Raw genomic sequence first — 26,864 nt, 5'->3', positions numbered from 1 at the left:
AGGATAAAGACTATATAATGTATAATGTATTCTATGTTCAACTTGATAAAAAAAATGTATATATATATATATATATATATATATATATACATTGTTTTTTTTTTTTTTTTTTTGCCAGTCCTGGGCTTGAGCTTAGGGCCTGAGCACTGTCCTTGGACTTTCTCAAGGCTAGAAACTCTACCACTCGAGCTTCAGCACCACTTCCAGCTTTTGTCTATGTATGTGGTACCAAGGAATCGAACCCAGCTCTTTGTTCATGCTAGGCAAGCACTCTACCACTAGGCCAAACTCCTGGCCCTGATAAAATATTTTATTGACGCATTTCCAGAGGAAAGCTATCAATGATTTAACAATCCTCATGGAAAATCAGTTACCTGTTTTAAGTGTAATAAAACACAAAGCTTATGAAAAACCTCCCCTATGAGTTTAAATGATAGCGCTGAAATGATACTGTTTGCTTAATTTTAAAGAGTCTGGAATGGAGTACAGTGGAGACTAGGATAGGAGGATTGTGGTTTTTGAGGCCAGCTCAGCCTGCATAGGGTATTCTGGCCTGCCTTGGCCACATCAGGATATCTAATCTTAAAAAGCCCCAAAGAACAATAACAAAACCTATTCATAAACAGAATTTTCTACTCTATGCAACACAATCCCATATTTTATTCTGAAGGTACTTGCTTCTCCAGTAGAGGAGAGTTACTCAGATTTAAGCACTTTTATGATGTCACTGTTAATTTACAGCATTGAAGAATGAAATCATAAAATTTGAGTTGTATAGCACTTTTTATATGGGTAGCACAATAGATTTTTCTCCTCCTCTGGGCCGCCTGAGCACTGTCCCTTAGTGCTTCAGCTCAAGGCTACTGCCCTACCCCTTGAGCCACAGCCCCACTTCCAATTTTCTGGTGATGATTGGAGACAAGAGTCTCATGGACTTTTTAGTGCCCCCAGTTGGCTTTGAACCACAAACCTGAGATCATAGCCTCCTGAATAGCTAGGAAAACAGACGGTGAGCCACTGCACCCAGCCCACAGTAGAATTTTTGTGTTTGGCAAAATATGGAAACTGAAGTCAAAGACAGTGTGCTATAAAATAGAAGACATAAATATAAAGACAGAAAAAATGAATCCTTTAAATTTTATTGATTTAGAAAAGTGTAAAATTAATGTCCCTTTTGATTTTTGCATAGGTAGTGTCTGAATCAATAAACAGAGTGTAACAATTTTGTTTAAAAGTTCATAGCTTGTAGCCTGGCAAGGTGCTCACTCCTATAATTCTGGCTACTCAGGAGGCTGAGATCTGAAGATCTCAGTTCACAGCTAGCCTGGGCACCAAAATCTGTTAGACTCTTATCTCCAGTTAACCACTAGAAACTGGAAGTGGCACTGAGGCTCAAGGGGTAGGTCAGTAGCCTTGAGCTGAAGAGTTCAGGGACAGCACCCAGGCCCAGAGCCCCACAACCAACCCCCCCCCCCAAAAAAAATCCATTGCTTGTATTTTCTTAGTAATCAGACTTTTAACTGTGTTTCTATCTTTGAGGCTGATCTTTTACCAGGTTTATTTCCAATATTTAAATTTACTTCCACAAAATCTTAGCAATAAAGTGTTTTTAGCAATAGGCAATAGCTGTTGAGAGGATTGTTCAGTGTCACTATGTTATAAAGATATAAAGAAGTATAACTCCAGGGAGTTTCGTGCTGGTGGCTCACACTTGTAATCTTAGCTACTCAGGAGGCTGAGATCTAAGGCTCACTGTTCAAGCCAGCCTTGGCAGGAAAGTGTGTGAGACTCTTAATCTCTACTTAAGCACCAAAAAAGCCATTAATGGAGCTGTGGCTTTAGTAGTAGAATGCTAACATTGAGCAAAAGTCTTAGGAACAGTGCCCAGCCCATGATTTAAGCCCTAGGACTGGCAGTACCCCTCCCTCCCAAATCTGTGTCTGGGAATCCTGTCATAATATAACAGCACAGGAAATGTAGCTTTAAGCCAAGTTATGTATTATAATACAGAATTAGCAAAAATATAGTAATAATCATGGAAATTAGGATATAATTTCATAAGTAACTTGAGTACATGGGTTGAGTAATACTTTTGGCCTCACAAGGGATTCAAATAGAGGATGAATGTCTTGCACGCAATGCTCATACTTTTCTAAACAGCTGGTGCTCTGCTACTTATGCCATGCCTCCTTGGTTCACACCTTCCCAGCACCTTTCTGCTTTATTGGAAATAGAGTAGCTGGGACTTTGTTGCTTAGGTTGGCCCCATATCTTCACCTTATGAGTAGGCTGGATTAGAGATGTGGTTCATTGGCATCTAGCCTGGAGGTTCTTTCATGAAGAGTACATAGTTTTTTAAATTTTTTGGTCTGAGGCCTAGACTGAAGCTCAGTATCTGACACTTTGTCTCATTGGCTGGTGCTGTACATCTGAACTACACTTCCAACACTACTGTTTAATAAAGGATTTACATGATCAACTCTGGCATAGGTTAAGTGGTTACTTATAGGTTTAAAAGTTTTTGAGTAAAAAAAAAAAAGGTATAAAATAGGGAAACAATTATATGCAGTTCAGAAAGATAAGTTCTTTGTTGTTTAATTTAAACAGTTTTATCTTTTAAAGTAGAGGAAAATACGGGCCAGATCACACAAATCTTGTGTGTTGGACTAAATTTTAATCATAGAGTTGGGAGCTATTTGAAAGCTTTTAAGCTGAACAAGATTGCAGAAATAAAATATAACTGAAACTATACCATATGGGATAAGTAGGTGAACCACTCATGAATTATTTACAGTTTTAGGTTATTTTAAAACCTTATTCTCAAATTCAGTCACTGTCTTAGAGATTCTTTGAAGTAAACCACTTTTGATAGACCATTTTAAGTATATTATCTGGTTTTTAAATAGAAACTTAATATTTTGGTTTTGAAAATCTATTTCTAATTGCAGAATGGAAGCTTTTTATTTCCTTTTTTTTTTTTTTTTTTTCCTTTTTCCAGTCCTGGGGCTTGAACTTAGGGTCTGAACCCTGTCCTTGGGCATCCTCAAGACTAGCACCCTTCCGCAGGCACAGCACCACTTCCAGATTTTTCTGTGCATGTGTTGCTGAGGAATTGAACTCAGGGCTTTATGCATGCTAGGCAAGCACTCTACCATTAGGCCACACTCCCACGAGTAGTACACTTTAAAATATTGATCTTTGTTTCTAAAATCTCCTCTCATGTCTTTCATGCATTTATATGGCTAACCTTTTTAACTTTTGTTATCAATATAAAAACAGATGAAAATGAGGTGTTATTCGTTGGTAGCATGATCTCACAAAAATACCATATATTTGGTGGACCATATGCACTTGTTAAAGATATAAGTAATAATAACTTTTTTCTTGATACTCTATAAACATTACTTCTTGGGAGAATTAGCTACTTAATTTTGGCTCACGTTATGAAATATTTGGAAGTGGGGCAATATCAAGGAGTTCTATTTTTCCTACTCTGTTGTCCCAGAAACTTAGGTAATTAAAAACTTAAGGATTTAAAAATAGGATTTACATTTTGAAGTACTTCAGAATTACAGTGGCCATGTATAGCCAATTATGCATTAGGAGAACCAGCTATATTTCATTCAGTTTAAATCATGTCTGTAATAGGGTAATTAAAATAGTAGCAATAAAAATAGTAATAGTAGGAAGCTTTGTTTATAAAGGAATTAGGGAGATTGGAGGAAATAAAATGTCTGAAAACTTGCAGAATGCCTGACATAACTGCTACTGACATATAAAAATAAACTGCTATTAGTTAATAAAATAAGTGAAGTATACTACATGTTCTGATCACTAAAGAGTACTGGATTTGTATGTAGGCCATCTTTTCCCTCAGGGTACTTGTCCTTCCTTATTTTCCCATTTTCTGCTTATCTCTTTGGAAGTCTTACACTGTCATCAATAAATAATACTTTCTTTTTTTTTTTCAGTTTTGGATTCTTTAATCCTTTATTTTTAAAAATTCTTTTTTGGGGGCCTGGAGTTTGGCCTAGTGGTAGAGTGCTTGCCTAGCATGCACGGAGGCCCACGTTTGAGTCCTTTGGTACCACATACATAGAAAGAAGCCAGAAGTGGTGCTGTGTGGCTCAAGTGATAGAGCTCTCTCCTTGAGAAAACCCAAGGACAATGTGTGTGTGTGTGTGTGTGTGTGTGTGTGTTATGTAATATATATATTTTTGTCTTAACCATTGTGAATCATATGAAATTGTCCTTTTGTGGTTCATGAATGGTAACATATCAGTGTGCTGGTTCATTCCATTAGCAAATTCTTACAATCTCTTGTCATCTGTTCTTACTCTTTGCCTTTCTACTATTTCTATAGCTATGTCTTCAAATGTTGCTAATTTAGTTTCTTTAAGATGCTGGAAATAAGTTCATGTCTTTGTACATGCTAGATACTGCTACTGAATTACATCCTCAGCGCTCTCCAACTGTTTTTTTTTTTTTTTTTTTTTTTTTTTTTGTGATAGTGATACTAGGGTTTGAACTCAGTGCCTTTGTGTGTTAGCCAGGTGTTCCAGTACTTGAGCTCTGTTACTTTTGGTTTTGGTTTTTTTGGGTTTTTTTTTTTTTTTGGTGATAGTGATACTGGGGTTTGAACTCAATGCCTTTGCTTGTTAGGCAGGTGTTCTACCACTTGAGCTCTGACACCAGCATTCAGCAATTTTTAATCCTATTTGTGGCCATTATTTTTCTTACACTATTTTCCCCCCCTATGTTTTGCTTCTTTCTTTGTTGATCTAGAATCTGTGTGGGGTCCAAGCTCCTTTTGCTTCAGCTGCTTAAGTTCTGGATGATATATGTGCTCCCATGACTAGCTTTCCGTTGTCCTAACCTGGTGTGTGTGTTTGCAGAAGTCCTGCTACTTTTCTCTGTCTTTTTGGTCATTTGAGATCTTCATTACTTGATTATTTCTGTGGTACTAGAAAGCTTATAAAATCTGAGTGTGGTGATGTGTACCTATAATGGCCATTATCCCAGTATTGGGGAAACTGAGGCAGGATGATAACAATTATTTTTGAAAAGCACTTTGAGACAGGATCTTGCTATGTAGTTCAGGTTGGTCTCAAACTTATCCTCCTGCCTTTGTCTCCCATCTGCTGGGATTAAGATATATGCCTATTCCTCCCTAGATTTTTCAAAAGAACTATCATTACTAATGATCTTTTTTGTTATTCTTGCTTATATATATTATATATATATAATTATCTTTATCAGCCTTTTTTGTTCCTAGGTTTATTTTTAGTTCAGCTTCTGTGCTCCCTGCTTTCTTCAGTATTGCTCTCTAAGATGCATTTAAGAATGTCTAAGATGCCAAATTCTTGCTGAAATCTTCTTGGTGTCTACTTCAGTTTACCTTTAACCCTCACAACTTCATGCAACAATGTTTCAGTTTAGTTGTAGAGTTTAGTCATCTTCTAGGAAGTTCATAGCCCCAGATTGTTGGCCTGTATTTCCATCTGTCTTTTTTTTTGCCAGTCCTGGGCTTGAGCTCAGGGCCTGAGCACTGTCCTTGGACTTTCTCAAGGCTAGAGTTCTACCACTTGAGCCTCAGCACCACTTCCGGCTTTTTTTTTTTGTATGTATGTGGTACCGAGGAATAGAACCCAGGTCTTTGTGCATGCTAGGTAAGCACTTTAACCACTAGGTCAAACTCCCGGCCCCCCATCTGTCTTCTTGATTTCTGTGTTTACCACTTGTTCTCAACCCATTATGTCCAGAAAAGCCTCAGTTTTTATTTTGGCATTCCAAATTTATACCAATGGCATTCATTCATGGTCTTTGAGGTTGAAACTTCAAAGACCTCTTTGACTATGGATTTTCTTTAAAGAACCTGTTTTTTTCCCCTTAGTTTAACCATATTTTCTTATATGTGCTCTACCTCACTTTTATTCTTGTTGTTGGTCTTGAGTCCTGAACTCAGGGCCTGGGTGCTGTCTCTAAGCTTTACCGCTCAAGGCTAGTGCTCTACCACTTTAAACCACAGCTCTACTTCTTATTTTCTGCTTAGTAATTGGAGAAGAATCTCACAGACTTTCCTGCCTTGGCTAGCTTTGAACCATAATTCTTAGACCTCAGCCTCCTGAGTAGCTAGGATTACAGGCATGAGCCACTAGTGCTTGGCTACCAACACACCTCTGCCTCTATCACCACTGCCAATTCTGATTAGCATTCCTGTGTACTCAGCTCAGTGTTATTTCTACCTTAATGTTATTTATTGATCCCTCCACCATTTTTCCCCCCTTTGGCCAGTCCAGGGGCTTGAACTCAGGGCCTGAGCACTGTCCTTGGACTTTCTCAAGGCTAGAGCTCTACTACTTGAACCACAGCACCACTTTTGGCCTTTTTCTTTTTTCTTTTCTTTTGTAGGTCATGGGGCTTGAACTCTGGCCCCACGCACTGTCCCTGAGCTCTTCAGCTCAAGGCTAATGCCCTACCTGTGAGCCACAGCTCTACTTATCTAGTGGTTAATTGGAGATGAGTCTCACAGGTCTTTAGAGGTGTGCCCATGATGGCTTTGAACCATCATCTTCAGATCTCAGCCTCCTGAGTAGAGGATTACAGGTGTGTGCCACCACACCTGGTTCACTTTTGGCTATTTCTATGTATGTGGTACCAAGGAATCGAAACCAGGGTTTTGTGCATGCTAGGCAAGCACTGTACCACTAGGCCAAACTCCCAGCTCTGCCACTATTATATATTTTTTTTTCTAAGACAAGACCTTTATTATGTAGTCTAAGCTGATCTAAACTTGTGCTCCAACCCGCCTCAGCCTACTGAGGACTGGGATTATAGTTCTGTACCACTACTGTTGGCCTTTATTTCCTATTGCCTATAGAATAAAATAGACTTTTCACCCTGGTGTTTAAGGATCAGAGGTCTGAAGAAGTTGGTATGAGTAGAAAGTTTAGAGGAGAATTTGGCCTCAATGTTTTACTCTAGGAGGTAGGATATGAAGCTAATCTCTCAATCAAAGATTTCCATGTTTTTGCTGGGTGCATATGGTTCATGCCTGTAATGCTAATCAACTGCTGAGAGTATTCTGATCCAGAGAATGGTAGTTCAGGATTATCTGGGGCAGAAAAGTGTGCCACACCATGTCTAAAATAATCAGCAAAAAATTGAGCCAGAGGCATGGTTTACATGGTAGAATGCCAGATAAGGCTCTGTGTTCAAGCCCAGGTAGCACCAAGAAAGAAAAATCTCCCTTCTTCCCCCTTTCTTTTCCTTCCTTCCTTCCCCTCCCTTCTTGTCTTCCATTTTGCATAGAGAAGTGCTCTACCACCGGACTAGAAATATCATTAGCCTGTGTGCCCTATGATATATTAACAGACTGTTTATACTTATCCTTAAAAAGCATTGAATTTAGGGCCGGGAGTTTGGCCTAGTGGTAGAGTGCTTGCCTAGCATGCACAAAGACCTGGGTTCAATTCCTTGGTACCGCATACATAGAAAAAAGCTGGAGGTGGTGCTGAGGCTCAATCTAGCCTTGAGAAGGTCCAAGGTCAGTGCTCAGGCCCTGAGCTGAATGAAGCCCAGGAGTGGCAAAAAAAAAAAACCCCAAAACCAAAAAAGCACTGAATTTCTTTCTGTCCTGGAACTTGCTGTGTGGCCTAGCCTGGCTTCAAACTCAGAGTCTTGCCTTAGTTTCTACAGGCCATCATGCCCAGCTTTTTCTTTTTTCCTTTTTTTGGGGGTGGGGGAAAGGGGGGGATCGATCGTGGGGCCTGAACTCTGGGCCTGGGTACTGTCCTTGAGCTCTTTAGCTCTGACTTACCCCTGGGCCTGGACGTTGTCTATGAGCTCTTCAGCTCAAGGCTACCGCCCTACTCCTTGAGTTTTCTAGTGGTTAATTGGAGATAAGAGTCTCATGGTCTTTAGGTCTTTAGTGCTGGTGCCTAGGCTGGCTTTGAACCTTGATCCTCAGATCTCAGCCTTCTGAGTAGCTAGGATTATAGGCGTGATCCACTGCACCCAGCAGCTTTTTCATTTTTTAAAATTTATGTATTCTGAATTGTTTTCTTCTTCCCCCTTTTTCTTCTTTTTTTTTTACTGTCCTTGTGGCTTCTTCAGAGCCAATCCCAATAAATGAAATGCTCTACTGCCAGTCCTGGGACTTGAAATTGGGGCCTGGGCACTGTCCCTGAGCTTCTTCTGATCAAGGCTAGATTCTACCACTTGAGCCATAGCACCACTTCCGGTTTTTTCAGTTTCTGTAGTATTGAGGAATTAAACCCTTGGCTTCATGCAGGGTAAGCAAGCACTCTAGCACTAAGGCACATTCCCAGTCCTCCAGGAAATTTAAGTGCTACTTTAATTTGCATATTTGTTCTTGACTTGTAAATTTATTCAATTATAGGAAGGACCATTAAGACCGGTTCTTGAATACATTGACCTGATCAGCAGTGATGATGAAGAGCCAAGTACCTCTCATAGTGATGTAAGTACATTGTATTTGATTTGCACCTTTTCCTTGTGTAAGTTAGGAGACATTTTCCAAGTTGAGTTACCAGATGGTTGTGTGTGTTATATTTCTGTTAGAAATAGGTCATAATAGATAATTACCTATTTCCAGTTTGGTTTCTCTACTTTCATTGAGGCTGTGGGAAAATAAAATGACTCTAGGAAGTTGTGATATCTGATACAAAAGGAAAATAAAAACTGCAAATTTTTTTCCCCTTGAGTTTATTTGCCTTTCTCTTTTCCTGAGTTCTTGTCTCTTTAGAACTAGGCCCTTCTATAATCATGTGGCAACAGGAAATTTGTTTTATTTTAGAGGAAGCGATATGAAGATTGTTTTGAAATGAAATGTGTAAGGTGGTTTAAGGCTGATATGTTACTTTATTTTCATCCTTTTCAAGTCACTTGCCCACACGTTTAGAATTAGTAATCTTACATGTGTATTGGTGGTTGTGGATTTCACCCTTAAACTTATGGTAAGAACTGAATAGTTGTATTTCTGTAACAGATTTGTCTTTGTCTTAACATATATTTCTATTAATGGATTGTTTTCTTGATTAAAGAATTCATGATTCTTCCTAATGGTGGCCAGAAATCTTGTTACTCTATGATATGGAGGATTGGGACTTGGACTTGAATCAGAATATTTGTCTTTACCTCTTAGTTATCTTATACAACCTTTGATAGTGTTTTAACCTCCATGTGTTTTTTTGTTTTCTTAATCAAATAGGAACACTCCCTATCTCATAGGGTTGTTGTGAAAATGAAATTAGATAACAAACATGTATAATAAGCTCCTTAAAATTACAAACCATAAAGTTAGGACTATTTAACTGGAAAGTTTTGTTATTCATGGGTAACAGTCAGTGACATCTGTTTTAAAGGGACTCTCTAATTAGGATGTTTGAGAAACTTTTTTCTTCATGGGACTTGATCTTCAAGTTTCAGCCAGCTTCCACTTGTTGAATGGGAATTTTTTTCTTTCATTGTTATTACCAGTGATCTCACCAGCTCATCTTAGCTCAGGACAAATAGCATATTAGGATAGCATCACTTGACTGAGCTTAACTTGTCTCTACTTTTTCATAGACAGTCCTACTGTTATTGCCTGTAGTTCATGTTGGGGCTGGGGATATTGAAACGTATGGATTTGACTTCTGTTATTCTTTACTGACCTGTAGTGGATTCGGTCTTTTCATTTTCATTTACAATAATTTAAAAATTGAGTTCAACTAACTGGACATGCATCTCTGCACTTGAAAGTTAAAAGCCTATTTTTTTTCTTCCTTGGTTTTCTTGTTCATGTGGATAACCCAGAGAATGCCTGCATCTAAGGTGCCATCCTTTGAGACTCATCGCCCAGAAAAGTGCTCTAGCTGCAGCATTCCTCTTACCATTGGAAACAGCAGCTCCTCCTCTGGGAGTTGTGCCAACAGTCCACAAAGGATAGTTTCTCAACTTTGCTCTGTTGAGAACCCATTGGAGAACCAGAAAAATAATCAAAATAATTCAGATATTAAGATGTCTGAGACAGAGACACCTAAGTCATCACACAGTTATCAGATGCTGCCTTCTTCTCCACTTCTGGTCCCCCAAGAATCTTTGGTCTCTTCTGAAGCCAAAGAGGATTTACCCATGGAATTGTCCTCAGCTTCACAGCACGGGCAAGATGCCATCCTTTATCTCCAGACACAGGTAGCTGAGATGTCCAGAGTGATACGTGATCTTCAGTCCAGAAGCTGTTTTAGATTTCATCATTCGAGGCCAAGTGAGCAGTCCTCCCTTCCCTGGGACACTTCCACCTCTAAGGAAATGCCTACAGTTGAAGAAGAAGTTGATTGCAAATCTCCAGCTGATGAGAAAGGACAGACAACGGATCCCACTCAATCTAGTTTCACAGGTCTTTTGAAGAGAATGGAAGAAAGAGGTGTTATAAAAAGGGTAACATTGCGGTCTGAAGCTGAGACATGCGAAGGGAAACCTGATTGTGTGACCTCTAAAAAGCGCTTGGTTCCTCCATTGCATCCTCTTTTGAGAATTGCAACTTCAGAAGTTTTTAAGGATCCTGCTGATTGTCATCCTTCTTCTTTCATGGGACATAGAGTGTATTCTGTGTCCAAGGACACCTCTCCTTTCCAACCAAATCCAACAGCCGAGGGCCCTATTGTAGAAGCGTTAGAGCACAGCAAAAGAGGAAACATGACATCTCCTCTGGATTCTACCTCAAAAGAAATGGAAGTCATGGGTTGTAGGTTCTACCACGCTGCCTCCATTGCGGCTCGAGCTGCTAGCTATTTGGCTTATATGACTCAGTATCAGCGTAAGCTATGGGAAGACATGGAAGATCTAGTTCATGACCCAGAATTTGATCGTGGAAAAGCAAAGTGTATAATATCTGATGGCATGGATGCAGGCCTCTGGCAGCTTTGTACTACTAGGGACATAATGGACTCTGTAGTCAGAGTTATGGCTATGGCAATAGACTACAGAAGGCAAGCTTGGCTTCGACTTACATCACTCACTAAAAAAACCCAGGAGAAGATCTTACACTTGCCTTTTGATGGTACTTCCCTTTTTGGACAAGATGCAAATGCTGTGGTTGCAGAACAAAACAGTATTAAAGGAAATGATTATAAGGATCATAGTAGATATTATAACCAGCATCGATACCTCTATAGACATGACCATAAAACACATTATCACAATAGTGGTTACTCCAAAGGGGATTGGTACAAACCTCGAAACCATCCCTATAGACATAGAAAAAAGGGAGAGTCTCCCGAACGCTATGGGTATAAGAATTAATAACTGTTCGTATTCATCAGCGGAATATTTCATCCAAGAACCTATTTTCCTTGTTCCTCCCCAGTCAGACAGGATCTATAGGCAGGAGATCATCTCAAAAACTAAATGCATCACTGGAGGGGCCACAGTTAATGTTTAAACTCTAGACTTTTGGAAAGAAGTAAATAATAAAAGACTCATGCTTCATTGGCCAGATCTATGGGGACTTTGCTGGCCTGAGGGTTTAGTCTGGAGGAGGACACCCAGGACCTGAGTGGTTACAGGAAAATACATAGATTCCTTCCTTAGGGAAGTCTTGTTGATAAACTTACCAATCCACTACTAGACCAGAGGTAAATCCTTCATGGTTAAGTCATCAGTGCTTCCTTGTTTAGACTTCAGCTTGATAGATCATCAAAGAGTGATGGAACTTAGTTTTTCAAGATCATCCACTTACCATGATACCATGCTTTGTGAGACTGCACATCAGACAGAAAGCTATATGCCAACAGGAATTGAAATAAAATATTGCAGTCTACTTTGCTTCCAATTGGAGTGGCTAGATGTCACAGGTATATCATGGACACCAACTTGGAAGAAGAATTTTCTATCTATAACAGCACTGTGTAGACATTTTCATAATAACTGTCTTTATCAAGACTGGTGGCTGTCATACTGGTAGGAGACTACATGTGAGATAATTCTTTTCATCAGTCATTGATTCATCGAGCTCTCATATCAAACTGTGAGACTGTCAGAAGTCTCTCACTTAGTCTGGGCCTTTCACGTAGATGGCCTTCTTAAACCTGTCTTTGAAACACTTAATTCTTTTTGAGCTTGATGATGTATCACACTCCAGAAATGGAAGATTTTTTACATTGGTGCCCTGGAAATAAAGAATATTTCAAGTGTCCAGTCTTGCAAATCTGAACTCCTCAAGAATAAGAATTCCAAACATGTCTGGCAATCTGATCCCCTGTTGAAATGAAGAGGAATAACATCAATCCAGTCTTAACTGAAATCCTTCAGTTGTAAAGCATGGCTGGACATTGTAAAGACAGTGAGCCACACAACTCTGTTTCTGGATATCTAACTGATACCTGGTAATGATTTCTTGAAAGGCTAAAATCAAGACTTCATGGACACATTCTTGCTTAATTAATTCTTGGTCAATTTGTCACAATGTAGTCAGACTCATTGTTGTAAGAGAGGAGTTAATCTTTTTGCTCCTAATGCTAGTTTTCCACTGTGTTGGAGCTGGCAGCAGATACCTCAGTTAAAATGTTATAGTATCTTCTGTTTAACCTTGAGACAATGACTGTATGGTCTACTAGCCTTCAGATTCTTATGACTCCGGGAATGGAGAAAATGTTATGTGAGGGGTCCACCTGGTGGTGGCTGCTTGGCAGCCAGTGTTTTTTTCTTTTTAACAGACTTACAGTTCTATAACTTCTGCCTTTTCAAAACATGGCGTGATGAAAGTGTTTTGCTACTATTCATGGAATAGAGCACTGTTTGAGCATTTATGTCATTCGTTTCCTTCTTGCCATAGTTCTAAGTGATGGGGATTTTCTGTGACGCCTACCTTTTAGTAGTTTATTGGAATCTTATCCCTCCTACCATCCTAACCATATATCATGTCCTTTATATTTATGGGGTTTTTTTTGTTTGTGCCATAATAATTGAAATAAAAATTTCCCTTGTTTGGAGGAAATTATTTTGCCAGATTAATTTAGGGTGCTGTATTAATCCTGTCAGTGCATGAAGCCTGAATTAGTATTGGTAACATCATTTAGCAAATATAGCCAGGTTGCCTCTGGAGTTAATGTTTAGCCTTGTGTCCACATGTTCCACAATTTTACTATCCTGAGGTCCATGCCAGTGCTCTACAAACTGTTTTTCAAATTGAACTCTGGAACACGGATTACTTGGTTACAGGCTTAAGAAGTCATACATAGATGGGTACTGTGACAGCGGAACTATCTTATGCTCTTGACATTAGCAGTATAGTTTCTTTTGAGAAAAGACTTAACTGGCATCTGGATCTCACTGGAGACTTGGCTGCACGTATATGTGTCCTCCTAGCTCAGGCCACTTGAAACTTCCACTTTCCCAGTTCTCCCTTCTTAGATTGTGTGTCACACAAACTTTATGATATCTGAGATACCCTGGTTTTCTAAAAACTAAAACAGAATAAAGAACACTTGAAGATCTGATTTTTTTTTTCCTGAAGCTGTCTTAGCACTTCCATTTAACGTGCTTCTCCTTTTCCCCTTTTATGTTGCAAAGCTTGTAAAACCGAGCACCCTAATTTTCTAGTTTATCAGTGTTAACTATACTAACATTGTTTTTCCTTTGGTTGTTTTGAGAAAAACTTGCTATCCTTTTCCTTAGCTTCCTGAATGCTGGGGTTAAATGCTTGTACTACAACACTCATCTCAATTCTTTTTTTTTTTTTTTTTTTTGGAGGGAGGGGACAATACTGGGCCTTGAACTCAGGGTCTTGCTTTCTCACTTGGCTTTTCTGCTTAAGGCCGGCGGTCTACCACTTAATCCACACATTCAGTTCTTTTTGGGGGGAGGGAGGTTGATCAGACATGGGGCTTGATCTCTGAGCCTTGGCGCTGTCCCTGAGCTCTTCAGCTCTGCCTAGTGTTCTACTACTTGAGCCACAGAGCCACTTCGGTTTTCTGGTGATTAATTCGAGATACAAGTCTCCTGGACTTTTGTACCCAGGCTGACTTTGAACCGTGATCCTCAGATCTCAACCTCCTAAGTAGCTAGGATTACAGGCATGAGCCACAGGTATCCAGCCTCAAATATTTAACAGCATTGCTGTTCTTTTCTCATATTTATGTTGTTCAGTGATTAAAACAACAACAAAAAGCAACACTGCCTAAATCCTCTAATAGATAAGCTCAAGCTCTCTAGAAACTCAAATTTTCTGAAACTTAGAGGAACCAGGAAATCACTTAATGATCAAGTAGGTAACTTAATTGACATTTTTTTGAGGGTGGCAATAATGCAGAAGTGTTTTTTTTATTTAAAGATTTTTTTGCATCATATTTCAAATGATGTCTTTACCAAACAAGTATTCAAGAAGTGTTTTTTTGACTGTAGAAGAAACACTGCCCTCGATATAACCTTAATTTGTTTTTCTGATTTTTTTTGGCTAGTCCTGGGGCTTGAACTCAGGGCCCTGGGTGCTGTCCTTGGGCTTTCTCAAGGCTAACACTTTACCATGTCTGGCCTTTTCTGTGTATGTGGTAATGAGGAGTTGAACCCAGGGCTTCATCTATGCTAGGCAGGCACTCTACAGTTAAGCCATCCTCCCAGCCCTTATCTGATTCTTTTTTTTTTTTTTTTTTTTTTTTTTTTGCCAGTCCTGGACTTGAGCTCAGGGCCTGAGCACTGTCCTTGGACTTTCTCAAGGCTAGAGCTCTACCACTTGAGCCTCAGCACCACTTCCGGCTTTTTTCTATATATGTGGTACCGAGGAATCGAACCCGGGTCTTCATGCATGCTAGGCAAGCACTTTAACCACTAGGCCAAACTCCCGGCCATGATTCTTTTAAATCTACATACTTGAACAGTGATGGTATTAGAAAACTAAAAAGAGGTACTTAATGTATGGAGACAACCCTAGTAGAATATACAGTTCATAAAAATCATTCTTGTTGTCCTGGCTTTGTGCATAGCCAGAGTCTAAGTTCTTTATTAGGCTAACCTGATATAAAATATTTCTGGATTTTTTTTTTAAGTAGGCATTGGCATAGTTGCAAGTTTATCATGGGTATTTTATATGAAGGATGTCAATGATTCTTTTTCATAATGCTATTTCTTGACTGGACCTTATATGTGGAGACTGATTTCTTATAGTTACTATGTACAGAGAAATACTATTTCCATTGTTAGGAAGTGCCTTTTTAAATGTGTTTGAAACTTAAATTTGATGTCTTGGCCTATATTGCTGGTAGTATTTATGTGAATTCTTTGCATTGACATAATTCTTTAGTTTATTCTCTTATTGTACTATTTAAATGTACTCTCCTTTTGAGTGTATTTATTTATTTATTTATTTATTATTTGAGTTACGGCTCTTCTTTTGCCTTTTGGTTGATTGGAGATTGATTGGAGTCTCACAGACTCTTGCCCAGGCTGGCTTTCAACTATAATCTTCAGATCCCAGCCTCCTGAGTAAAGAATTATAGTTGTGAGCAATTGGTGTCCAGCTTGTTTTTCTTATTTTTATAGCACTGTTGGTTCTTTTAGAGGGTTGTAGAGTACTTATTTAATTTTTAATGGTTCAGTTTTCTTGGCTTTGTTTTTCTCTGTATGTTATGGATTTTCTTAGTGAGTTGTCTCATTTCTAGCCTTGTTAGCCAGGGTAACACAACTTATAGTTGATAAGTTGATATATTTACTTAGAAGAAACAAGGAGATAAAAAAACAAAGCAGGGGCCGGGAGTTTGGCCTAGTGGTAGAGTGCTTGCCAGCATGCATGAAGACCCGGGTTCCATTCCTCGGTACCACATACATAGAAAAAAGCCGGAAATGGTGCTGAGGCTCAAGTGGTAGAGCTCTAGCCTTGAGAAAGACCAGGGACAGTGCTCAGGCCCTGAGCTCAAGTCCAGGACTGGCAAAAAAAAAAAAAAAAAAAAAAAAGCAGTAAACACACTACAATTACATTTGAACTTTTAAGCCTGTGTGGCAGCTTCTTTACTATAATTACATTTATTTAGTCTTCGAAGTATCATTCTGAGGGAGGAATAAGCTTAGGCTACTCATATACTATTTCGTACAATGCCAATAATTTACTGACTTATACTTAAGTAACCTGATTGATACTGTCCTTGGGGCATCCAGGATAATCTCTCAGGTATTGTAAAGAAGAAAATGGAATACAACATACCATATATATATATATATATATATAATTTTTTGTGTTTTTTTTTGGTGGTAGGGTTTGAAGTCTGGGTCTAGGTACTGTCCCTGAGCTTTTTGCTTAATGCTTAACACTCTACCACTTGAGCCAAAACACTTCTGACTTTTTCTGTATATGTAGAACTGAGAAATTAAACTTCATGCATGCTAAGTAAACACTCTATCATTCTCCTAAGCCACATTCCCAGCTCCTATAATCCTTTCTTATCTGAAGAAATGGATATAGAAATAAACATAGAGTTAAGTAATGCATACACTATTCAGTAATTGGGATTTTGATAAAGGCTTAAGATTGTAGATTAGATCTTTTCAGAAATACAGAGTGCAGTAACGTAAAAAAGCATATATATATATATATATATATTTTTTTTTTTTTTTTGGTCAGTACTGGGGTTTGGACTCAGGGCCTGCGCACTGTCCTTGGGTAGCTTGGGCATTCATCAAGGCTAGCTCTCTACCACTTGAGCCACAGCACCACTTCTGATTTTTTTCTGTGTGTGGTACCAAGGAATCGAACCCGGGTCTATTCGTGCATGCTAGGCAAGCACTCTACCACTAGGCCATGCTCTTGGCCCCCATTAAAAAACATTTTTTAGTGTGACACATCTTTTGGCTCGGTCTTGCACTAACTTCCCCTGTCTTTGGAAAATTTCATTATATATTTAATGTAGTGGCTAGACTAATGATTGTCACATCTGTATCTTATGTAGATCACTCTTTAGCCACATACATTCTTCGTTTTTTTTTTTGTTTTTGTTTTGCCAGTCCTGGGCTTGAGCTCAGGGCCTGGGCAGTGTCCCTGGTCTTTCTCAAGGGTAGAGCTCTACCACTTGAGCCTCAGCACCACTTCCAGCCTTTTTTCTATGCATATGCTACCAAGGAATTGAACCCAGGTCTTTGTGCATGCTAGGCAAGCACTCTACCACTAGGCCAAACTCCTGACCCCTCTTCATGGATTTTAATGGATATACAAACCAATTCTCCGTTTTCATTTTAAATACACAGGCAGCAGTTGTCTATAAACATGACTACTATATAGTGATGTTAACCTTTTGGTTATTTTTTCATATGTAAGGAGTTTTGTAAACCAAATGTAGAATTTCCCCTCCTACTGCCTAGATGAATAAGAATATTGTTTCATTAAATCTTTTTTCTCTTATTAATGGAACAATACTTCTATTTGTCTGCATTTTCTTGACTTAATGCAATGAAAACTGTATCTGCTAGCATTGAGAAATTGGAATTTGTGTTTTTCTGGTAGAACCTTTCTGAAAGTGAGGGAGGGAGGGAATCAATCCCTGAGTCTTTAACTCTGGGAGTTTGTGAGCATATTTGTTCAAGGCTAGCACTCTGCTCCACCACTTGAGCCACAGCTCCACTTCTGGCTGGCTGTGCGTGTGCATGTACGCACACTTAATTGGAGACAAGAGTCTTACAGACTTTGCTGAGCCTGGAACTGTTGTCCTCATAATCTCAGCCTCTTGAGTGGCTATAATTACAGTTGCAAGTTATTATTTTAATTTAAAAGATCTTTTCTTTTGCTATACACAGTACCTCTTTCTAAAAGCATTTATTCTTTCATATTCTCTTTGACCTTGATTATATCTTTTGTCCTGCTAATATAAACTAGCCAGGATTTTGATGTGGCTTTGTAGCTATATATTTAAATATCATGTTTTAAGTATTATTGTAAGAAAATTTCCAGTTTTTCCTAATGCTTTTTAAAAAAGTTTACATGGCCAATCCAATCTCAAAAGCTTTCCCTGGTTATTAAACTTTGATTTTTTTTTTTTTTTTGCCAGTCCTGGGCTTGAGCTCAGGGCCTGAGCACTGTCCTTGGACTTTCTCAAGGCTAGAGCTCTACCACTTGAGCCTCAGCACCACTTCCGGCTTTTTTCTATATATGTGGTACCGAGGAATCGAACCCGGGTCTTCATGCATGCTAGGCAAGCACTTTAACCACTAGGCCAAACTCCCAGCCCTAAACTTTGATTTTTTTAAATGACATTTTATTTGATTACAGTATTTTCTCCTTTTAGGTATTCAGTCAAATGTATTATTTGTGGTACAACTCATCTTAAAAATGTTTATATGATACAGCTCTGATATGTCATGTTTTAAGAGTTTTCTTTTAATTCTTAAGGGGCTTTATTGATTTTTTAAATATTTTTTTGTAAAGATGTATACAGAGGAATTATAGTTACATAAGTATGGTAATGAGTACATTTCTTTCTCTTTTTTTCTTTTTTGCTAGTCATGGGGCTTGAACTCAGGGCCTGAGCACTGTACTTGGACTTTTCTCAAGGCTAAAATTCTACCACTTGAGCCACAATACCACTTCCAGCTTTTTGCTATTTATGTGGTACCAAGGAATCAAGCCCGGGTCTTCATGCATGCTATGCAAGCACTCTACCACTAGGCCAAACTCCTGGCCCGCTTTATTGATTTTTGTTGAGGTAATTGACTTCCAAATTGGACTTTCTGATGATTTGTCAAGAATTCTGAGTTAGGTTTCTTTTCTAGAACTTTGAAGATATCTTAGGTTGTATTGTTTTGTAGTATTCTTGAATATATCTCTTGGTAGAAATGAATGTTGACATTTTATATGTAGTGTTCCTTTAATAGAAACCTACCTTGGTTTTATGTGTTTCAAGTATTTCCGTGTTACAGAGTTTTACATGCTGTTTTTTCCTCACAAAGTATTGCATGCTTTCCGTCTTTCATTACCCACAAGATTGGCTCCATCAGCCCTCAATTTTAAGAATGTCTGCCTTCATCCATGATGACTTCCACACTGCCTTAATTTGTAATGTAGTATGCACTATAATTTATAATGTAATTACATAATATCATTCTTGTGGTCCTTTTTTTAAATCTTTTTTTTTAATTAGTGAGGCAACAAAGTAGGTGGTAGAATAAAAATATTACCCCAAATCATTAAACACAGCTTTTCAGTTACTGTGAATGAAGAACAGCATTTGTTTCCATTAGTTGTATAGCTTATTCCTGTTTGGTAGAACACAGCTAATGTGTAAGTAGTCCCTTTTTTTTTTTTTTTTTGCCAGTCCTGGGCTTGAGCTCAGGGCCTGAGCACTGTCCTTGGACTTTCTCAAGGCTAGAGCTCTACCACTTGAGCCTCAGCACCACTTCCGGCTTTTTTCTACGTATGTGGTACCAGGTCTTCATGCATGCTAGGCAAGCACTTTAACCACTAGGCCAAACTCCCAGACCCCATTTATAATCTTAGCTAAGAAATAACAGAGTACTGATATTTCTTGAATGATGTCTGCTATATGTATTCTGAAAGATCTTGGGACTACCTTGATAGCCTTGTATGTTATTTTCTGCCTCTTGTCTGGGAAGGAAATAGAAGAGAGACTATTAATATAACCAATATATACTAAACACTCCTGAGACAAATTCATTCTTATTTTCTTGAAGAGAAAGTGAAATCTAATGAAATTAAGCATCTTGCTCAAGTGATACTGTGAGTTTTAAAACCGATACCCTTCAGAGTTGCAATTCTCCTGTAAACTTGGCTTTCTCTATGCCTTTTTAAGTTTCTCCTCAATTCTGATCTCTGAAAAACTTATTTCAAATGTACTGAACTTTCCGTTTCTGTGTACTACCCAGCCCTTCTTTTGTTGTTGTTGTTGTTGTTGTTGTGGGATTTGAACTCTGGGCCTGGGCATTGTCCTTAAGCTCTTCAGCTCAGGGCTACTGCTCTACTCCTTGAGTAGAGCACCACTTCCAGTTTTCTGGTGGTTAATTGGAGATAAGTCTCAGGGACTTTTGGGGCCTGGCTTTGAACCTCAGTCCTCATATCTCAGCCCTCTGAGTAGCTAGGATGAGCCACCGTGCCTGGCTACCCCTTGTTCTTTATTGTCTTAATTCATGATTATTTCACTTGTCAGATCAGGAACTTCTTGCTTCTGTCATGAGGGTTTTTGTGCTTGTTTTAACATTTCTCTTGAAGACTTGTTATTGTCTTGTGTTTCACATATTCCATATGTTTTCAACCCTGCTTATTTTAGTCATGATTCTGATTGCGTCTTTTCTTTGAATTTGTTTTTCCTGTTTGCTCTACTTATTTGTTCTAAATATACTGAAACTTTTGCTAGCATCTTGAATATAGTAGCTTAATGTGAGGAAGATGAAATTGGTGGAAAGCACATAGCATTTAAATTCCAAAGGCCTTCATCTCAGTATTAGCAAGTCAGAATTCTGAACTTCACTTTTCTCCTTTAGAAGAGGTAATACTTGGGAATACTTTGAAGACCCGATAGGGATTTTTTTTCCCCCCTTATATAACTATGTTTGTTTGTTCTTTGGTTCCTTCTAACTGGGATGATAATTGAGCATAAACAGATACATCCATTGTCATGTAGAACAGCATGAAGCTATTCTTTTCATGCCATTGAGTAACATTCCCCTTGTGAACCGTTTTATGGCTATTGCAAGTCAATAATGAATTGAATCAATGAAAGACATGTAAAGATAGATACTGTCTTTTTCCAAGTACAGGCTAAGAAGTGATCATGATAACCATAAGAAAATAGTGAAAGTAAAGATAGAATGAAGAACTGGACTGCGTAGGTCTATGTGTGTAAGATTTTTGATGGGTGGTGTTTTTTCTCTTAAAGTCATTTTTTAAAATTTGCCAGACATCTTTTCTATATTTGCTGAGACGAAAGCAGGGAAGATCCAGGACTATCGATTTTTAGTAAGAGTACATTTTCTTAAGGAAGACAAATTCCAGTGCAGTGTGCTGACCATTGTGTCTGTAGGAAAGGCTGAAATGATGTTGGAACAAAAATGAGAGCCACCTAGAGGGTTCAGGTGAGTTTTAAAAAAAATTCTTACTATAAAGGTGGTGTACATTATTGGTTCAGTTGTAGAAGTCAGGTAATGAGTTCATTTCTTTTTGGAATGTCATCCCTTCCCTCACGCTTCCCCAGTTTTTCCCATCAGGTAAACTTGTTAAAGCATGGGCTTTCACTGAGTTTTGGGGGATGACTAGTGAAAAACATGATTGGAATGGTGGTAATAGCAGCTTGACATTGAGGTGGATACAATAAACATGAAGGCTTCCAAGAGATGAAAAACATCTATCAGATTCAGAGGTAGGAACCTTTAGGAACAAAGAAATGATGGGAGATTAGAGGTTGTTATAAAAATGTGTTAATAGGCGTGGCTCACGCCTGTAATCCTAGCTACTCAGGAAGGTGATATCTGAGGTTCAAAGCCAGCCCAGGCACCAAAAAAAAAAAAAAAAAAAAGTGAGACTCTTATCTCCAATTAATCTCTAGAAAATGGGAAGTGGGCCTGTGGCTCTAAGGTAGGGTGGAAAGCCTTGAGCTGTTGAGCTCAGGGACAATGCCCAGGCCCAGGGTAGGGGGGTAGCCTAGAGATGAAGAACTCTGGGACAGTGCCCAGGCCCAGAGTTCAAGCACCCTGATTCCCCCCTTCTCCCTCCCTACCCTCACACACAACAATAAGTGTTCTTACAGATTCAAAGGGTATTAAGTGTGCAGCCAGCTTTCCTTGTAAAGTTATGGTAGGCTACTATGGACATGACAACAATTTCTTCCTTTTTCTCCTGAACTGAGCTCTAGGAGGATTCTGGTTGTTGTCTGGTTGTCTGCCCTCTGGCTGGGGCAGCTTGAGCAGTGAGAGTACTCAAGACTGGTGCAGAGCAGCACTGAAGATGAGCAGGGTCGATGCACCATACATGCAGTGGTTTTCCTGCAGCACCTTTAGTGTAGCCAAATGGAGCTCCTTTCCCTTAGTGCTTGCTTCTGGAGAATTTCTGGGTGGACCTGGTAAAGATGAAGATATTAATACTTGTGTTCCTGCAGTGACATCTGGAGGTCTTTTATTGAAGGAACTGTTACATTACCCTGTGCCAGTAGAAGCTCCAGCAACCAGGAGACATATTTTGTTAGCTTCCTGCTTTTCTTTTGAATTTCTGAACTTGCTACGGTTGCCATTTTCCCATTTTTTCTTTCCCTGTTTTCTGTTCTTTTTCCTTTTTAATCCTGTTGCAGAGGTGCTTGCGAAATAACCCTCTTTTCACAACTTCGTATTCGGAGATACTTAAAAAATTTAAGTTCCAAAGTTGCATAAATTTTTCCGTGTGTGTGTGTGTGTGTGTGTGTGTATCCTGTATTAACAGAAGATCAGTCATTTTCTTAGGATTTTTATAGAGATTCCGACAGTTTACTCAAGACCGTGTAGGAGGAGGTATCTTATTTAATAAGGCTGGTGACACTGCCCTTCTTAAGAATGAAGTGCAGAATTGAGTACGTATGTTTCTGACTTTGTTCACATAAAGCAAATGTTCCGTGTACTTTGTATTTGTAAATGGTAACAGGGATGGAAAGGAGCTTTGTAAAAAGAGGGTGGGTATCCTGGTTCCAAAATTTTGCTGCTGGAGATGGGGAATAAAAGTTGTACTGCTTTACTATGTTTTTTTTTCATCTGCTTTTTATGTATTTGAGTATTAAGTTATTGACAAGAATGGTTGTTTTTTTTAACATTTTAATCCTGCTATGGTTTGAGTTATCGGTTGGCCGAAAGAAGCTTCTGATAACCAGAACTTTGGGATTACAAATTTCAAACCAAGTGGAGACTGAAGTTTTAGTATGGACTATAATAAAAGGCTTTGTGATTGAGTTACTGCATTTGTTTCCACAGTTCTTTTCCCCCACATGGTCAGGTGGCTCTGTGTGATTACTTTGTTACATTTAGGCAGTTGGTTTCTACTTTGGCTTATCTGAATTCAGGGCCCCTGTTGTAAAAGACATGATCACCTTCCCTGTGGTTGATTAGGGTTAGCTGAATTCAGGTAACATTGAATTGTTCTTTAACTCTCATCCCCTCTTTCAGTTTGTCTTCCTTTATTACTGGTTTCAGTAGCCAGAAATTTCCTTTGATGCATGACAACAAGCTGGCTTGTTTCTGTCACCTCTGTGGGTAATGTTTTTGCAGAGTACCTTCTTCCTAATCCTATTACTCCCATTTGGCTGGGAGATTTACTGTATATCAGTTTCTATTCACATTTCTACTGTAGTAACTCTTTAGAAAAAGGGGGCCGGGAGTTTGGCCTAGTGGTAGAGTGCTTGCCTAGCATGCATGAAGACTCGGGTTCGATTCCTCGGTACCCCACATACATAGCAAAAAGCCAGAAGTGGTACTGAGGCTCAAGTGGTAGAGTGGTAGCCTTGAGAAAGTCCAAGGACAGTGCTCAAGCCCTGAGCCCAAGCCCACACTGGCAAAAAAAAAAAAAAAAAAAAAAAAAGAAAATGAAATACTTTGCTGGGCGCTGGTGGCTCACACCTAGCTACTCAGGAGGCTAAGATCTCAGGATCATGGGTCAAAGCCAGGCTGGGCAGAAGAATCCCCATGAGATTGTCACTAACCACTCGAAAAATAGAAGTGGGCTCTAAGTGGTAGAGTGCTAGCCTTGAACAAAAGAGCTCAGGCAGTCCCTAGGTCACAAGTTTAAGCCCCATGACAGACTCTGTCTTCCCCCTAAAAAGGAGGGGCAAGGTATTTTGTCTGTCTTGGCAATGAGATTTAAACTTAGAGCCTCACGGATGCTAGACAGGCACTCTTACCATTTCAGCCACAGCCCTATACCTTTGATTTTTAAATAGGATCTCATTTCCCCCCCTGTGTTTGGCCTGGCCTATGATTGTTCTGTTTCTATACTTCTCATAGCTAGGATGACAGGTGTGTGCCACTTTCCCCAGCTTTTATTGTTTGAGATGAGCTCACCCAAATTTTTTCCCAGGTTGTCCTTGAACTGTGTTTATGTGGAGGCAAGAAGATCTTGAGTTTGAATTTGAAGCCAGCCTGGGTTTCATAATGAGACTGTCTTGGGGCAGGGGAAGTGGTCTACCTGGGAAGATGAAGGTCCCATATATATATTTAGTTTTAACTCAGACCTGGTGACACTGTCCCTTAGCTTTTTGGCTCAAGTCTGGGACTCTGCCACTTGAACCACTTGAACTATAGCTGTATTTCCAACCTTTTTTTTTTTTTTTTAAAGTGGTTAATTGGACATAAAACTTTCACAGACTTCCTGTTTGGGTTGCTTTGAACTATGACCCTCAGACCCACACTTGTCTAAAAAGATCTCAAACAAAGATTAGAGCCAGTTTTGGGGATATTCAATCACTCAATATTAAGGTAAATCTTTATTTTTAAAATAGGCTTTGCTATGGATGTAGCCATTCTGAGCCAGGTTCTAGTTCCAGGCCCAACTCATTGTTGCCCAGGCTGGCCTCAGCCTACTTAGTAAGTGCTGGGGTAGGCCTACACCACCACTCCTGGATCACAAGGCCAGCTCTTTGTTATTAAATGGAGTTGCTAAGTAGATGGCACTTACTGTGTAATGTATTTCAAGCTTATAGCTGGATTTTAATATCAAGATGCTGGTGGCTTCCACCTATAATCCTAGTATGCAGGAGCCTGATATCTGAGGATTGCAGTTCAAAGCCAGCCCAGGCAGAAAAGTCCCTGAGACTCACCTTCAATAAACTACTCAGAAAAAAGCTGAAAGTAGCGATGTGGCTACTTTCAAGTGGGAAAGTGGGAAAATGCTGTCCTTGAACACAGAGGCACTCGGGGATAGCACCCAGGCCTGGAGTTCAAGCCCCAGAATTGGAAAAATAAACACCACAGGTAGACTTGATTTTACTGGATCAAATAACATTTATGTTTGTATTCATCTGAGGCTAATCAGGTAGAAACTAGTAAGCTAGTAAACACATTTGATAAATAATTAGCTTCATTCTGAGCAAGCTTTGCTATTCTTATTTAAGAAAATTTGCTTTTTGTTAAAGCTGTACTTACATCCCAGTCAGGACTAGAGGAAGGTCAAGTCTCAGCTGAATAAGCCTGTATTTTTGAGTTTCATCTTTTTATTTGACTGTGTATACATTTAATATTTAAAGTAGTAAGTTGGGCACTGGTGGCTTCTATGTGTCATTCTGGCTATTTAGGAAAGACTTCGTGTGGAGGTCACCCCACGCAGAGGAGTTCTCAAGATCCTAGCTCAAGAAATAACTGTCAAAAATAGGGCTTTGAGATGTGGCTCCAGAAGTGGACTGCCAGTCCACTAGGTATGAAGCTTTGAGTTCAAATCCCAGTATCACAGACACTAGGTAAATAAAATACTAAGGTATTTGGAAAGGCTGGTTGAGAAACTGAAGCAGGAAGATTGCTTGAATCCATGACATGAGTTCAGTACTAGTTTTGTCAACAACATAAGACCTTATCTCTAAGAGTAGACACTGAAAAGCACATACATAAGTAAAGATGATAAAAACATATTAAAGTATTTTTTGCTTTAAAAAATGAATGCTGAAGCTGGAGGATGCTGAGATCTGAGGATCGCGGATCAAAGCCAGCCCGGGCACTAAAGTCCATGAAACTCTTACTTCCAATTAACCACCAGAAAACCAGAAGTGGCGCTGTGGCTCAAGGGGTAGAGTGGTAGCTTTGAGCTGAAGAGCTCAGGGACAGTGCCCAGGCCCAGAGTTCAAGTCCCACAACTGACCCCTCCTCCACCCCCACCCCCCAAAAAAAGCCAAGTACCAGTGGCTCATGCCTATAATTCTAGCTACTCAGTAGGCTGAGATTTGAGGGTCAAGATTTGAAGCCAGGCTAGAGAAAAAAACCCTGTGAGAGTGAGACTTATTATCTCCAATTAGCTACAAAAGGAAGATTCTCTGTGGCTAAAGTAGTGGAGAGCACTTGCTTTGAGCACAAAAGCTCAGGGACAGTGCCCAGGCCTTGAATTCAAGCCTATGTCTTAGGACTGCACCCTCCTCCAAAAAAACAACAACAACAAAACTTGTGAAAATACTTTAGTAGTTAGCATTAAGCCTATTGGAGTATAAATTGATTTACTTTAATTTTGTTTTGTATATGAATGTGTATGTACATGTGAATGTGTCTATGTGTATGTGCGTATGTACATAGATATGGAGACAGTTGTGTTGGTCTTAAGTATATGCTCAAACAGTCCTTCTCCTCAGCCTTCCAGATAACTTGGTCTACAGGTGTGTAGGTCATCACCTATCCTTAAATCTTTCCTTTAAAAATATTATTTTATTTATTTTGTCTGAGATGAGGAATTGAATTCAGTATGTAGACGTTTGCTTTCTCTCATAGACTGGCACTCTACAACCTAAGCCATGCTTCCAAACTCTACACAATGTATACTAATGTACAATAATAGCTGCTTGGATGTTTAATCCATGCATGCTATATTCTCTCCTTTGGTCTTCCCTTCCCCTTTATGCTGGTCCCTGTATGTCAAGTCATCTGCTTTATACTTTGTTTTCTTTTTAGGACCTAAACTCCTCATGCTGGAGAAACAGGCAGTATATCATGCTGAGCTCACCTTTTCCCACTTAGTATGTTGATCTCTCCAGTTCTATTCTTTCACAGATACGTAACTGTTGTCTTTTCTATTGTATATGAGTGTGTATCTATTCTGTGTTATGTGTAGGCAGTACTCTTGTATATAGACCACATTTTCTTTATACAGTTCCTTGATTGATGGGCACTTAGGCTGATTATGTAACTTGGCAGTTGTGAACAGTCCCACAGTAAAGATGAGT

At 39.2% G+C, this 26,864-nt stretch overlaps 1 protein-coding gene across 7 annotated transcripts in view; it reads left to right on the top strand.

The window, feature by feature from the left end:
- Znf451 (zinc finger protein 451) overlaps positions 1–26,864 on the top strand; it is a 68,890-nt gene that overhangs the window by 1,609 nt on the left and 40,417 nt on the right. For 3 of the 7 annotated variants that reach the window (XM_090355450.1, XM_090355452.1, XM_090355455.1), the window contains one exon: positions 8,402–8,482. In XM_090355450.1, coding sequence (XP_090211576.1) covers positions 8,402–8,482 — 81 coding nt within the window. Of the gene's footprint in view, positions 1–8,401; positions 8,483–9,819; positions 12,390–20,472; positions 21,070–26,864 lie in introns of those variants that run through there. The other 4 variants (XR_016539270.1, XM_090355454.1, XM_090355451.1 and 1 more) reach the window with 4 other exon arrangements.

Source organism: Megascapheus bottae, chromosome 22 (genome assembly GCF_031878675.1).
Source record: "Megascapheus bottae isolate mThoBot1 chromosome 22, mThoBot2.hap1, whole genome shotgun sequence".
In the NCBI taxonomy this organism is placed as follows: domain Eukaryota; kingdom Metazoa; phylum Chordata; class Mammalia; order Rodentia; family Geomyidae; genus Megascapheus; species Megascapheus bottae.
The sequence above is the reverse complement of the archived record's forward strand: the minus strand, read 5'-3'. Positions and strand labels throughout refer to the sequence as shown.